The 15,164-nt window shown below is 48.4% G+C and overlaps 1 protein-coding gene across 1 annotated transcript in view; it reads left to right on the forward strand.

The window, feature by feature from the left end:
- LOC136580509 (putative inactive cytochrome P450 2G1) overlaps positions 1–3,546 on the forward strand; it is a 38,682-nt gene extending 35,136 nt beyond the window's left edge. The window contains exon 3 of the mRNA XM_066581117.1: positions 3,392–3,546. Within this exon, the coding sequence (XP_066437214.1) occupies positions 3,392–3,540 (149 nt within the window). The 3' untranslated portion in view covers positions 3,541–3,546. The remainder of the gene's footprint in view (positions 1–3,391) is intronic.
- The last annotated feature ends 11,618 nt before the right edge of the window (positions 3,547–15,164 follow it).

The raw sequence follows: 15,164 nt of genomic DNA on the forward strand, positions 1-15,164 counted from the left end.
GAAACGTGAAATTTAGCACGAGCATTGATTATGTCATATATAGGAAAAGTTAATGGGTCCCAACTCCATTATTCAATTCTAGCGCAAAAGAATTGGCGTCGAAATTTTACGTACGGAATGTAATTTTTTCACTTTCCGGTGTCATAGAAATGGGAAATTTGGCACGAGCATTGATTATGTCATAAATAAGAAAGGTTAATAGGTCCCAACTCGATTATTCAATTCTAGCGCAAAAGAATTGGCGTCGAAATTTTACGTGCGGAATGTAATTTTTTCACTTTCCGGTGTCATAGAAATGTGAAATTTGGCACGAGCATTGATTATGTCATAAATAGGAAAAGCTAATGGGTCCCAACTCAATAATTCAATTCTATGCGCAAAAGAATTAGCGTCCAAATTTTACGTACGGAATGTAATTTCTTCCCTTTCCGGTGTCATAGAAACAGGAAATTTGGCACGAGCATTGATTATGTCATAAATAGGAAAAGCTAATGGGTCCCAACTCGATTATTGAATTCTATGCGCAAAAGAATTGGCGTCGAAATTTTACGTACGGAATGTAATTTTTTCACTTTCCGGTGTCATAGAAACGTGAAATTTTGCACCAGTACCAAATTAAGTCGGGCGAAGCCGGGTATATCAGCTAGTCTATAATATATGTCTTCTGTCCCTGCCTACACAATTCTGTCCCTGGACTGTGTCACGGAACTGCAGTGTTGCACTGTTATTAACTGCAACAGACCGGTGATTTCAGAGCCAGGAAATAATTTGGCGCAAGCCTGCTGTAACACTTAGCTGGCTGCGTATTTATTTGGAGAACTACTACCCCCAGCAGACACGGACCCAGAACACTGAGCACAGTGACAGGCAGGCCAAATAGATTTTTTTTCAATATTTTTTTCAAAAGGACCACTGCGTATATTCAATCTATAATATATGTCTTCTGGCCCTGCCTACACAATTCTGTCCCTGGAGTATTACTGCAGGGCGCAATGCCCTGCACGGCCGATATACCAAAAAAAAAAAAAAGTGCAACACTGCTAAAAGCAGCCTCCACACTACTGCACACGGTTAGATGTGGCCCTAAGAAGGACCGTTGGGGTTCTTGAAGCCTACACTAACTCCTAACGCTCTTTCTGCCTCCACACTTCTGTCCCTGGACTATTACTGCAGGGCGCAATGCTCTGCACGGCCGATATACAAAAAAAAAAAAAATGTGCAACACTGCTAAAAGCAGCCTCCACACTACTGCACACGGTTAGATGTGGCCCTAAGAAGGACCGTTGGGGTTCTTGAAGCCTACACTAACTCCTAACACTCTCTTTATAGCAGCTCCGGCACCAACAGCACTGTCCCTCAGCTATCTCACAACGCATCTGAGGCGAGCCGCGGGAGGGGCCGATTTTTATACTCGGGTGACACCTGATCTCCCCAGCCACTCACTGCAGGGGGGTGGTATAGGGCTTGAACGTCGCAGGGGGAAGTTGTAATGCCTTCCCTGTCTTTCAATTGGCCAGAGAAGCGCGCTAACGTCTCAGAGATGAAAGTGAAAGTAACCCGAACTTCGCGTGGTACTCGTTAGGAGTAACGAGCATCCCGAACACGCTAATACTCGAATGAGTATCAAGCTCGGACGAGTACGTTCGCTCATCTCTAGTAGTTTTTTTTTTTTGCTGTAGTACTTGTATTTTTTTCAAAGACATTTAATTCTTTAAAATTATTTTCTGCTGCATCTTCTGCGCGCAATAACTTTTTAATTCTTCCGTCAACGTAGTTAAGTGAGGGCTCATTTTTTGCGGGATATCCTGTAGTTTCTGTTGGTTCCAATCTGGAATACATACGCCTTTTTGTTCGCTTTTTATTGCATTTTTTCTGGGAAACAGGGTGACTGAAAAAGTGCATTTGTGGCGTTATTAATTTTTTTTTCGGACTACGTTCACCGTGCGGAGTTAATAATGGACTTTTTTAGTAGATCGGACATTTATGGATTCGGCGATACCAAATTTGTATTTTTCTTTCAGGATTTAGATTTTTTAAATATAGATATGGCAAAAGAAGGGTGATTTAAACTTTTATTACTTTTTTTTTAAGTGTGAAAAAGTCATGAAAAAGGAAAAATAACTCTTACATTTTGGTATTAGCATAATCGTACTGGCCCGTAGAATTACTTTAATACATTATTTATACTGCTCAGAGAATGCAGTGAAAAATATAAAAAATAAAAAGCATGCCAGAATTACAGATTTTGTTAATCTTGCCACTAGAAAAAATGGAATAAAAAGCGATTACAATTTTACATGTTCCAAAAAAATAGATAAATGAAGACTGGAGTTCATCCTGCAAAAAACAAGGCCTTCTAGAGCGCCAGCAATGGAAAAATAAAATTATTACGGCTCTTGGAATATGGCGACACTAAAGCAAACGTTTAAAAAAAATGCTTAAAATGTACAAAAATAGCAAAACATAAAAAAACTGTAAAAACTTGGTACCGCCGGAATCATGTGACTCAGAGAATAATGTTATAACACTATTTATTCTGCACGCTGAACGCCGTAAAAATGAAATCCAAAAAACAAATGGCAGAATTTCTTTTTTTCCCCCAATCTCCCTACAAATGTTTTTACAAAAGTTATGCAATACATTATATATACCCAAAAATGATGCTATTAAAAAGTACAACTTGTCCCGCAAAAAACAAGCCCTCATATGGCCTGGTCAATGGAAAAATGAAAAAGTTATGGCTCTTGGAACGCGACTGGAAAATTAGTTGAAATTCAATGATTAGACCATTTAAAAAACCTGCCCTGGTGGGTACGACAGGGTGGTAAGAAACCCGCCACTCAAGGGGTTAAGGTTCATATGCTTTTGCCACTCACAGACATGTGATATTGGATAATTTTCTTCAGTAAAAAAATGACCAAATGTAATATTTTTGATTCATTTCTTTGGTGTGGTTCCCTTTACATACTTTTAAAAACTGTGAAAATCTGATGTAGTTTTAGGTCAATTAAAAAAAGAAATATGGAAAAATATGAAAAATTCTGAAGTATTTATAAATAGAGATGAGCGAACGTGCTCGTTTAGAGCAATTACTCGAACGAGTATTGCTTTTTTTCGAGTAACTACCTAATCGGGCGAAAACGCCGGGGGGGGGGGGGGGGAGCGCCCCCCTGTTCCTCCCTGCTACACCCCGCCGCCCCCCAAATCTTTTCGTCCAAATAGGCAGTTACACGAAAAAAAGTGATGCTCGTTCGAGTAATTGCCCTAAACGAGCACATTTGCTCATCTCTATTTATAAACTTTAAATCCCCACTGTATGTAGATTCAAGGCATATTGCATAATAAAAGAAGCAAAAGCATTCCTTCTAACAGTCCCGATTTTAATTGAAAGGAAGAAACAAAGACGCATTGCATAAAATGGAGCGTTTTTATGCAGTTTGGGGAAGGTGGTCTTCCTGGGCAGAAGAGTGTGGTGTTTGGAACTCAGTTGCTGAGAGCAAGAAAATACATGAAACTGGTGGTTTATCTTTTCGAAATTGATTTCACCTTGCTAAACCTAAATAAATTGCACAATTTGATCAATAAACTTCCATTGACTTGCAGAAGTCATCACTGTTTTTTTATTATCTGTGTTCACTTCAGGTATTAATGCAAAGATCAAGTGCTGATTTAGCACTATTAATGCCTGCCTTCAGATGTTTATTGCTGCTATGTAAAAATTAAAAACATTCAAAAAATAACATTTAGTGTAGTTTCTAGTCTACAATTGGTCATTACTAGAGATGAGCGAGCACCAAGATGCTCGGGTGCTCATTGCTCTAGTCGAACGTTTCGTAATACTCGAGAGCTCGTTTCAAGTAACGGACCCCATTGAAGTCAATGGGCGACTCAAGCATTTTTGTATGGGACTGATGCTCTGCATAGGTCATGACTAGAGATGAGCGAGCACCAAAATGCTCGGGTGCTCGTTGCTCGAGTCGAACTTTCCGCGATGCTCGAGGGTTCGTTTCAAGTAACGAACCCCGTTGAAGTCAATGGGCGACTCGAGCATTTTTGTATATCGCCGATGCTCGCTAAGGTTTTCATTTGTGAAAATCTGGGAAATTCAAGAAAGTGATGGGAACGACACAGAAACGGATAGGGCAGGCGAGGGGCTACATGTTGGGCTGCATCTCAAGTTCACAGGTCCCACTATTAAGCCACAATAGCGGCAAGAGTTGCCCCCCCCCCCCCAACAATTTTTTTACTTCTGAAAAACCCTCATTAGCAAGGCATACCTTAGCTAAGCACCACACTACCTCCAACAAAGCACAATCACTGCCTGCATGACACTCCGCTACCACTTCTCCTGGGTTACATGCTGCCCCCCACGACCCAGTGTGCACAGCGCACACCAAAGTGTCCCTGCACAGCCTTCAGCTGCCCTCATGCCACACGCTGGCCTCATATTTTTATAAATAGTCACAGGCAGGTACAACTCCGCAATGGGAATTCCATGTGCACCCACAGCATGGGTGGCTCCCTGGAACCCACTGGCGGTACATAAACAAATCCCATTGCAGTGCCCAGCACAGCTGAAGTAACGTCACATTAAATGCAGGTGGGCTTCGGCCAACACTGCATGCCCCAGTCAGACTCGGGTTCTTTATAAGTAGACACATGCAGTTACAACTCCGTGTGGACCGACAGCATAGGTAGGTACCAGGAAACCACCGGTGGTACATAAATAATTCCCATTGCATTGCCCAGCACAGCTGAGGTAACGTCAGATGAAATGCAGGTGGGCTTCGGCCCACACTGCATGCCCCAGTCAGACCTGGGTTTTTTATAAATAGTCACAGGCAGGTACAACTCCGCAATGGGAATTCCATGTGCACCCACAGCATGGGTGGCTCCCTGGAACCCACCGGCGGTACATAAACAAATTCCATTGCAGTGCCCAGCACAGCTGAGGTAACGTCACATTAAATGCAGGTGGGCTTCGGCCAACACTGCATGCCCCAGTCAGACTGGGGTTCTTTATAAGTAGACACATGCAGTTACAACTCCGTGTGGACCGACAGCATAGGTGGGTCCCAGGAAGCCACCGGCGGTACATAAATAATTCCCATTGCATTGCCCAGCACAGCTGAGGTAACGTCATATGAAATGCAGGTGGGCTTCGGCCCACACTCTATGTCACAGTCTGACCGGGGTTTTTAATACATAGACACTGGCAGGTACAAATCACTAATGTGAAGTCCCTGTGGACCCACAGCATGGGTGGCTCCCTGGAACCCATCGGCGGTACATAAATGTATCCCATTGCAGTGCCCTGCTCAGCAGAGCTAACGTCACATACAATACAGGTGGGCTTCGGCCCACAGTGCATGCCCCAGTCAGACTGGTAATATGTACCTTAACAGTAACCGCGTTGGTGGGAAATGGCCTCGCCACCATCATGTCTTTGGGAAGCCTCCATTTCCACACCACAGTGACATAGCATTAGCAGCGGTATAGTCAGAGCCCAGAATTAGTAACATTTCAGTGGTAGCATTAGGGACAGGCCCCAGTAACATATCACTAGCAGCAGTATAGGGGGAGCACAGTCTTAGTTCCATTTCAGTAGTACTAGCAGTCAAGACAGGGCACAGTAACATTCCCGTTGCAGCAGTTTAGGGGAATAACAGTCTCTTTCACATTTCAGTAGTTGCAGTATAGACAAGGCCCCAGTTACATTTATGTAGCAAAAGTGTAGGCCAACCCCACACACCTTGCTGTACCATGAGTGCAGGTAAAGCCCATAAAAATTATTAGGATTACACTGTAGGCGAGGGCCCAAAAAAATTGGTGTACCAACAGTACTAATGTACCTCAGAAAAATTGCCCATGCCCAACCAAGAGGGCAGGTGAAACCCATTAATCGCTTTGGTTACTGTGGCCTAATTTGTAACTAGGCCTGGAGGAAGCTCAGTTAAAATAAAAATTGGTTCAGGTGCAAGTTTCAACGCTTTAATGAGAATTGAAACGTATAAACATTGTTTACAAAAGTAATATGACGGAGCCTTGTGGGCCTAAGAAAAATTGCCCATTTGGCGTGATTACGTGAGGTTTCAGGAGGAGGAGCAGGAGGAGGAGGATGAATATAATACACAGATTAATGAAGCTAAAAGGTCCCCGTTTTTTATGTTGATAGAGAACGATGCTTCCATACGCGAGTGCAGCCTACGTATTGTTTAGGTACCGCTGCTGTCCGCTGGTGGAGTAGAGAAGTCTGGGGAAAACCAGGCTTTGTTCATCTTTATGAGTGTAAGCCTGTCGGCACTGTCAGTTGACAGGCGGGTACGCTTATCCGTGATGATTCCCCCAGCCGCACTAAACACCCTCTCTTACAAGACGCTAGCCGCAGGACAAGCAAGCACCTCCAGGGCATACAGCGCGAGTTCAGGCCACGTGTCCAGCTTCAACACCCAGTAGTTGTAGGGAGCAGAGGCATCACGGAGGACGGTCATGCGATCGGCTACATACTCCCTCACCATCCTTTTACAGTGCTCCCGCCGACTCAGCCTTGACTGGGGAGCGGTGACACAGTCTTGCTGGGGAGCCATAAAGCTGTCAAAGGCCTTGGGGAGTGTTCCCCTGCCTGCGCAGTACATGCTGCCTGATCTCCATGCCTCCCCTGCTACCTGGCCCTCGGAACTGCGCCTTCGGCCACTAGTGCTGTCGGATGTGAATTTTACCATCAGTTTGTCCGCCAGGGTCCTGTGGTATAGCAACACTCTCGAACCCCTTTCCTCTTCGGGTATGAGAGTGGAAAGGTTCTCCTTATAGCGTGGGTCGAGCAGTGTGTACACCCAGTAATCCGTAGTGGCCAGAATGCGTGTAACACGAGGGTCACGAGAAAGGCATCCTAACATGAAGTCAGCCATGTGTGCCAGGGTACCTGTATGCAACACATGGCTGTCCTCACTAGGAAGATCACTTTCCTCCTCCTCCTCCTCCGGCCATACACGCTGAAAGGATGACAGGCAAACAGCATGGGTACCCTCAGCAGTGGGCCAAGCTGTCTCTTCCCTCTCCTCCTCATGCTCCACCCCCTCCTCCTCCTCAATGCGCTGAGATATAGACATGAGGGTGCTCTGACTATCCAGCGACATACTGTCTTCCCCCGCCTCTGTTTCCGAGCGCAAAGCATCTGCCTTTATGCTTTGCAAGGAACTTCTCAAGAGGCGTAGCAGAGGAATGGTGACGCTAATGATTGCAGCATCGCCGCTCACCACCTGGGTAGACTCTTCAAAGTTTCCAAGGACCTGGCAGATGTCTGCCAACCAGGCCCACTCTTCTGTAAAGAATTGAGGAGGCTGACTCCCACTACGCCGCCCATGTTGGAGTTGGTATTCCACTATAGCTCTACGCTGCTCATAGAGCCTGGCCAACATGTGGAGCGTAGAGTTCCACCGTGTGGGCATGTCGCACAGCAGTCGGTGCACTGGCAGATTAAACCGATGTTGCAGGGTCCGCAGGGTGGCAGCGTCCGTGTTGGACTTGCAGAAATGTGCGCTGAGCCGGCGCACCTTTCCGAGCAGGTCTGACAAGCGTGGGTAGCTTTTCAGAAAGCGCTGAACCACCAAATTAAAGACGTGGGCCAGGCATGGCACGTGCGTGAGGCTGCTGAGCTGCAGAGCTGCCACCAGGTTACGGCCGTTGTCACACACGACCATGCCCGGTTGGAGGCTCAGCGGCGAAAGCCAGCGGTTGGTCTGCTCTGTCAGACCCTGCAGCAGTTCGTGGGCCATGTGCCTCTTCTCTCCTAAGCTGAGTAGTTTCAGCACGGCCTGCTGGTGCTTGCCCACCGCTGTGGGTCCCAGCCCCACTAAATTCACCCAATGTGCCGTCAGGGAGATATAGTGGCCCTGCCCGCCTGTGCTTGTCCACGTGTCCGTTGTTAAGTGGACCTTGGCAGTAACCGCGTTGGTGAGGGCGCGTACAATGTTGCGGGAGAAGTGGCCGTGCAGGGCTGGGACGGCACATCGGGAAAAGTAGTGGCGACTGGAAACCGAGTAGCGCGGGGCCGCCGCCGCCATCATGTTTTTGAAAGCCTCTATTTCCACAAGCCTATACGGCAGCATCTCCAGGCCGATCAATTTGGCTATGTGCACGTTTAACGCTTGAGCGTGCGGGTGCGTGGCGGCGTACTTGCGCTTGCGCTCAAACAGATGCGCTAGCGACGGCTGGACGCTGCGCTGAGAGACATTGCTGGATGGGGCCGAGGACAGTGGAGGTGAGCGTGTGGGTGCAGCCTGGGAGACGGTCGTGCCTGTGTCCTGAGAGGGGGGGTTGGATCTCAGTGGCAGGTTGGGGCACAGGGGGAGAGGCAATGGTGCAAACCGGAGGCGGTGAACGGCCTTCGTCCCACCTTGTGGGGTACGTGGCCATCATATGCCTGCGCATGCTGGTGGTGTTGAGGGTGGTGGTGGTGTCTCCCTGGCTGATCTTGGCGTGACAAACCTTGCACACCACAGTTCGTCGGTCGTCTGCACTCTCAGTGAAAAACTGCCACACCTTTGAGCACCTTGGCCTCTGCAGGGTGGCATGGCGCGAGGGGGCGCTTTGGGAAACAGTTGGTGAATTATTCGGGCTGGCCCTGCCTCTACCCCTGGCCACCCCACTGCCTCTTCCAACCTGTCCTGCGGCTGCAATTGCCTCCCCCTCTGAAGACCGGTCCTCAGTTGTCTTATCACACCAGGTGGGGTCAGTCACCTCATCGTCCAGCGGCTCTTACTCCGAATCCTCTGTGCGCTCCTCCCTGGGACTTACTGCCCTTACTACTACCTCACTGATAGACAACTGTGTCTCATAGTCATCGTCCTCCTCACCCACTGAAAGCTCTTGAGACAGTTGCCGGAAGTCCCCAGCCTCATCCCCTGGACCCCGGGAACTTTCCAAAGGTTGGGCATCGGTCACGACAAACTCCTCTGGTGGGAGAGGAACCATTGCTGCCCAATCTGGGCAGGGGCTCGAGAACAGTTCTTGGGAGTCTGCCTGCTCCTCAGAATGTGTCATTTTCATGGAGTGAGGAGGCTGGGAGGAAGGAGGAGCAGCAGCCAGAGGATTCAGAATTGCAGCTGTGGACGGCGTTAACGACTGGGTGGTCGATAGATTGCTGGATGCACTTTCTGCCATCCATGACAGCACCTGCTCACACTGTTCAGTTTCTAATAAAGGTCTACCGCGTGGACCCATTAATTGTGAGATGAATCTGGGGACCCCAGAAACTTGCCTCTCTCCTAATCCCGCAGCAGTCGGCTGTGATACACCTGGACCAGGAGCTCGGCCTGTGCCAACACCCTCACTTGGGCCTCCGCGTCCTCGCCCACGTCCACGTCCACGTCCTCTAGGCCTACCCCTACCCCTCAGCATGGTGTATTACGAATAGAGCAGAAACAGAACGCTGTAATTAAATGTGCCGCTTATTGGCCTGTGGTTGGAGGCTGACTTCGCTTACGGAACGCACAGGGGAGCCAGGAAACAATTATGCGCAAGCCTGTAGTGAGACCTAGGTGCGTATGACTGAGCTGCTGCAATTCACAGAGCAGAACCAGTGAAGTGGACAAAGCGCAGTGGTAGCCCTTAAAGGGGTTGTCCCGCGGCAGCAAGTGGGTCTATACACTTCTGTATGGCCATATTAATGCACTTTGTAATGTACATTGTGCATTAATTATGAGCCATACAGAAGTTATAAAAAGTTTTTCACTTACCTGCTCCGTTGCTGGCGTCCTCGTCTCCATGGTTGCCGTCTAATTTTCGCCGTCTAATGGCCAAATTAGACGCGCTTGCGCAGTCCGGGTCTTCTTATCTTCTCAATGGGGCTCCGTGTAGCTCCGTGTAGCTCCGCCCCGTCACGTGCCGATTCCAGCCAATCAGGAGGCTGGAATCGGCAATGGACCGCACAGAAGCCCTGCGGTCCACGGAGGGAGAAGATGCCGGCGGCCATCTTCACCGGGTAAGTAAGAAGTCACCGGAGCGCGGGGATTCAGGTAAGCGCTGTCCAGTGATCTTTTTTAACCCCTGCATCGGGGTTGTCTCACGCCGAACGGGGGGGGGGGGGGTTGAAAAAAAAAACCCCTGTTTTGGCGTGCGACAACCCCATTAAGTATTTTGCCTCAATTTTTTAAAATGGTGAGGTGAAAAACCAGAGACACCGCATGCAGCGGATATAATGTGTACTGATTCCCTGTGGCGGGATGACGACAATGATGTTACGGAACGCACAGCGGAGCCAGGAAACAATTATGCGCAAGCCTGTAGTGAGACCTAGGTGTGTATGACTGAGCTGCTGCAATTCACAGCGCAGAACCAGTGAAGTGGACATAGCCCAGTGGTAGGCCTTAAAGGGGTTGTCCCGCGGCAGCAAGTGGGTCTATACACTTCTGTATGGCCATAATAATGCACTTTGTAATGTACATTGTGCATTAATTATGAGCCATACAGAAGTTATAAAAAGTTTTTCACTTACCTGCTCCGCTGCTGGCGTCCTCGTCTCCATGGAGCCCGCCTAATTTTCGCCGTCTAAAATGGTCGAATGGCCAAATTAGACGCGCTTGCGCAGTCCGGGTCTTCTGCTTTCATCAATGGGGCTCCGTGTAGCTCCGTGTAGCTCCGCCCCGTCACGTGCCGATTCCAGCCAATCAGGAGGCTGGAATCGGCAATGGACCGCACAGAAGAGCTGCGGTCCAAGGAGGAAGAGGATCCCGGCGGCCATCTTCAGCCGGTAAGTATAGAAGTCACCGGAGCGCGGGGATTAAGGTAAGCGCTGAGCGGTTTTTTTTTTAAGTCCCTGCATCGGGGTTGTCTCGCGCCGAACGGGGGGGGGTTGAAAAAAAAAAAAACCCGTTTCGGCGCGGGACAACCCCTTTAAGTATTTTGCCTCAATTTTTTAAAATGGTGAGGTGAAAAACTAGAGGCACCGCATGCAGCGGATATAATGTGTATTGTTTCCCTGTGGCAGGATGACGACAATGATGTTACGGAACGCACAGCGGAGCCAGGAAACAATTATGCGCAAGCCTGCTGTTATGCTTAGCTGGGTATTAATTAGCGACTACTACCCCCAGCAGACACGCAGTAAACTGAAGACGGTCACAGGCAGCCCAAATATAGTATGTTTTTGAAAAAGCCCACTGCCTATATAGCCAGTATACCTCTTTCCCTGTACCACTGACCCTGCCTCACCAGTACTGCCCCTATACTCTGTAAAATGACTGCAGACTGAGGACGCTATGGTCTGCACGCCCGATATACGGAAAAAAAAAATTGTGCAACACTGCTAAAAGCAGCCTTAACAGTACTGCACACGGTCAGATGTGGCCCTAAGAAGGACCGTTGGGGTTCTTGAAGACTGAAAATAAACCTAACACTCTCCCTATAGCAGCAGCAGCATCAGCAGCACTGTCCCAGATCTCTCTCAGCGTGCATCTGTGGCGAGCCACGGGCGGGGCAGATTTAAATACTCTGGTGTCATCTGATCTCCCCAGCCACTCACTGCAGGGGGGTGGGATAGGGCTGGAATGTCACAGGAGGAAGTTGTAATGCCTTCCCTGTGCTTCTGTTGGCCAGAAAAGCGTGCACATTTCTCAGGGAAAGAAATGTAATGGAGTTGAGCACCGCGTGGTGCTAGTCTCGAGTAACGAGCATCTCAAACACCCTAATACTCGAATGAGCATCAAGCTCGGACGAGTACGCTCGCTCATCTCTAGTCATGACTTGTCAAACACCAGAAAATATCAGAAAGTCATGGAAACACCACAGAAACGGATAGGGATGCGCAGGGGCAGCATGCATGGCTGCATCTGAGGCTCCCAGGTCCCACAATTAAGCCAAAGAGTCTGGTGTCACCCCCCTGACAATTTTTTCTTTGGACAAACCCTCATTAGCAAGGCACACCTTAGCTAAGCACCACACTACCACTGCCTCTTCTCTTGGGTTACATGCTGGCATTGCTGTCCAACCCCCAGCACGATCCTGCGTCCACAGGGCACCCAAAAGTTTCCCTGCGCAGCTTTCAGTTGCTCTCATGCCACACGCTCGCTTCATAGCCACACCACCCTCATGTCTATTTATAAGCGCGTACTGGATGAGGAGGAATCAGAGGCACACACTGCAGAGGGTTGGCAGGGCAAGGCAGCGACCCTCTTTGAAAGTGTGGGCGATAGCCCACAATGCTGTTGAAAATTGATGATAAATTGACCTACGATCATCGTTCCATACCGTACCACCTCCGTAACAAAATTGTCAGTAGCCGCAAACGTAAGCATAAAGGGGACTCAGGTGCCAGCACTTCTACACATCTCCACAATGCAGCAATACTCTGTGTGGGAAGCACGTGAGTGGGCCCAGGGTCAGGCTCGGTCCCAGCCTCCACCTTGTGTGACCCAAGGTGCCGTGAGTTACATAGCAATGGGAAATCCATGCGTCCCCACACAATTCATTCTGTGTAGGTGTTCATTCTGTGTAGGTGCTCAACACCGCAATGGAAAGTCTTTGAGTTCCTTGGGCTTGCCTATGCTGTCGGTGCACAAAGATGGTATTACACAAGAAGAAATCAGAGCGCCCAAACATGGCAGAGTTTCACCCCACCAAGGACCTCGTCCCACATTAATACCCTAGTCAGTCAGTGTATTTATGCCAGACAGGTAAAACAAAGCAATGGAAAGTCTATGTGCACTCACAGCATAGGCGAGCCCAAGGAACTCAAGCATGGTATTACACATAAGGAAATCAGAGTGCCCAAACATGGCAGAGTTTCACCCTGCTAAGGGCCTCGGCCTACATTTCTACCCTAGTCAGTCAGTGTGTTTGTGCTAGACAGGTAAAACAACGCAATGGGAAGTCTTTGTGCACTCACAGCATAGACGAGCCAAAGGAACCTAAGGAAAATATTAAACATGAAGCAATTACAGTGCCCAAAGTTGGCAGACTTTCACTCCGCCAAGGACCTCAGCCTCTCCACACACCCTCAGCAATCGTGGGCATAAAGCGGACTCTGATGCTAGTACAGCTGTGAATGTCTCATTTAATTAGTTGCGGTTGCTTTCATTGCTCCAAAGACTGGATGAACCAGTAAGAAGTTCCACAGGCCAAACCTGGCGCAGTTGCATTTCCCCCAGGACTTCGGCCTCTGCGCACACCCTCAGCAATCGTGGGCATAAAGCGGACACCCATGCTAGTACAGCTGTGAACGTCTCATTAATGCAGTAACGCTCCTCTTGTTTGGCCCAAACCAGTGTCTCAGATAACTGTGGTAACACGAGAGAAAATACATGTTGCCCAGTGCTGATCCCCTGACCCCAAGCAGGAGGATGAGGAGGTGGCATAACAAAGCCAAGAAACCATGACGTAGGTAGGACCCGCAATAGTCTGTGTGGGAAGCACGTGAGCGGGCCCAAGGTCAGGTTCGGTCACAACCTCCACCTTGTGTGACCCAAGGTGCCCTGAGTTACATAGCAATGGGAAATTCATGTGTCCCCACACAATTCCTTCTGTGTAGGTCTCAGATAGCTAAACACCGCTAGGGGAAGTCTTTGAGTTCCTTGGGCTCGCCTATCCTGACAGTGAACAAAGATGGTATTACGCAGGAAGAAATTAGAGTGCCCAAACATGAGAGAGTTTCACCCCGCCAAGGACCTAGGCCTCGGCCCACATTTCTGCCCACGTCAGTCAGTGTATTTGTGCCAGATAGATAAAACACCGTGATGGGAAGTCTTTGTGCACCCACAATATAGGCAGACCCCAGTAACATTTCTGTAGTAATGGTGTAGGCAGACCCCTGTAACATTCCTGTAGCAAAGGTATAGGCAGACCCCAGTAACATTTCTGTAGCAGAAGTATAGGCCGACCCCTGTAACATTACTGTAGCAAAGGTATAGGCAGACTCCAGTAACATTTCTGTAGCAAAGGTATAGGCAGACCCCTGTAACATTTCTATAGCAGAAGTATAGGCAGACCCCAGTAACATTTCTGTAGCAAAAGTATAGGCAGACCCCTTTAACATTTCTGTAGCAGAAGTATAGGCAGACCCCAGTAACATTTCTGTAGCAGAAGTATAGGCCAAGCCCTGTAACATTCCTGTAGCAAAGGTATAGGCAGACCCCAGTAAAATTTCTGTAGCATAAGTATAGGCAGACCCCTGTAACATTCCTGTAGTAAAAGTATAGGTGGACCCCAGTAACATTTCTGTAGCAAAAGTATAGGCAGACCCCTGTAACATTTCTGTAGCAGAAGTATAGGCAGACCCCAGTAACATTTCTGTAGCAAGAGTATAGGCTAACCCCTGAAACATTCGTGTACCATGAGTGTAGGCGAAGGCCAGAAAAATTAGCTAGATAACAGTATAGGCGAGGGCCAGAAAAATCTGTGTACCAAGAGTACAAGTGTACCCCTGAAAAATTGCTCAGCCGTGAGGGCAGGTGAAACCCATAAACATTTTTTAAAGATACAGCTCGCTGTTGCTTAATTTGTAGCAGAGCCCGGAGGCAGCCCTGTGAAAAACATTGGTTTCTGTTAAAGTATCAATACAAAACTTTTGAAACTTTGAAAAATTGTAAAAAAAATTATAAGCAGAGCCTTTTGGGCTGCAGAAAAAATTGGCAGTTCAGTGTGATGACATGCTGTTTTAGGAGAAGGAGTTGGAGGAGGAGGAGTAATAATATCTGAGAGTGATTGACAAAGCTAATTCCCCCTTTTTTCTGGTGATAGAGAATGCTTTTTCTCTGGTTGCAGCGAAAAGAATCATTAGGTTCCGCTGCTCTCCGCCGGTGGAGAAGAGAAGTCTGGGGAAATCCAGGCTTTGTTCGTCTTTATAAGTGTAAGCATGTTGGCACTGGCAGTTGACAGGCGGGTACGCTAATCCATGATGATTCCCCCAGCTGCACTAAACACCCTCTCTTACAAGACGCTAGCGGCAGGGCAGGCCAGCACCTCCAGGGCGTACAGCGCATGTTCATACCACGTGTCCAGCTTTGACACCCAATAGTTGTATGGAGCAGAGGCTTCACTGAGGACAGTGGTACGATCGGCTATGTACTCCCTCACCATCTTTTTACAGTGCTCCCTCCGACTCAGCCTTGACTGGGGAGTGGTGATACAGTCTTGCTGGGAGTCATAAAGCTGGCAAAGGCCTTGGAGAG

This window comes from Eleutherodactylus coqui, chromosome 10, assembly GCF_035609145.1.
Source record: "Eleutherodactylus coqui strain aEleCoq1 chromosome 10, aEleCoq1.hap1, whole genome shotgun sequence".
NCBI classification, from domain to species: Eukaryota; Metazoa; Chordata; class Amphibia; order Anura; family Eleutherodactylidae; genus Eleutherodactylus; species Eleutherodactylus coqui.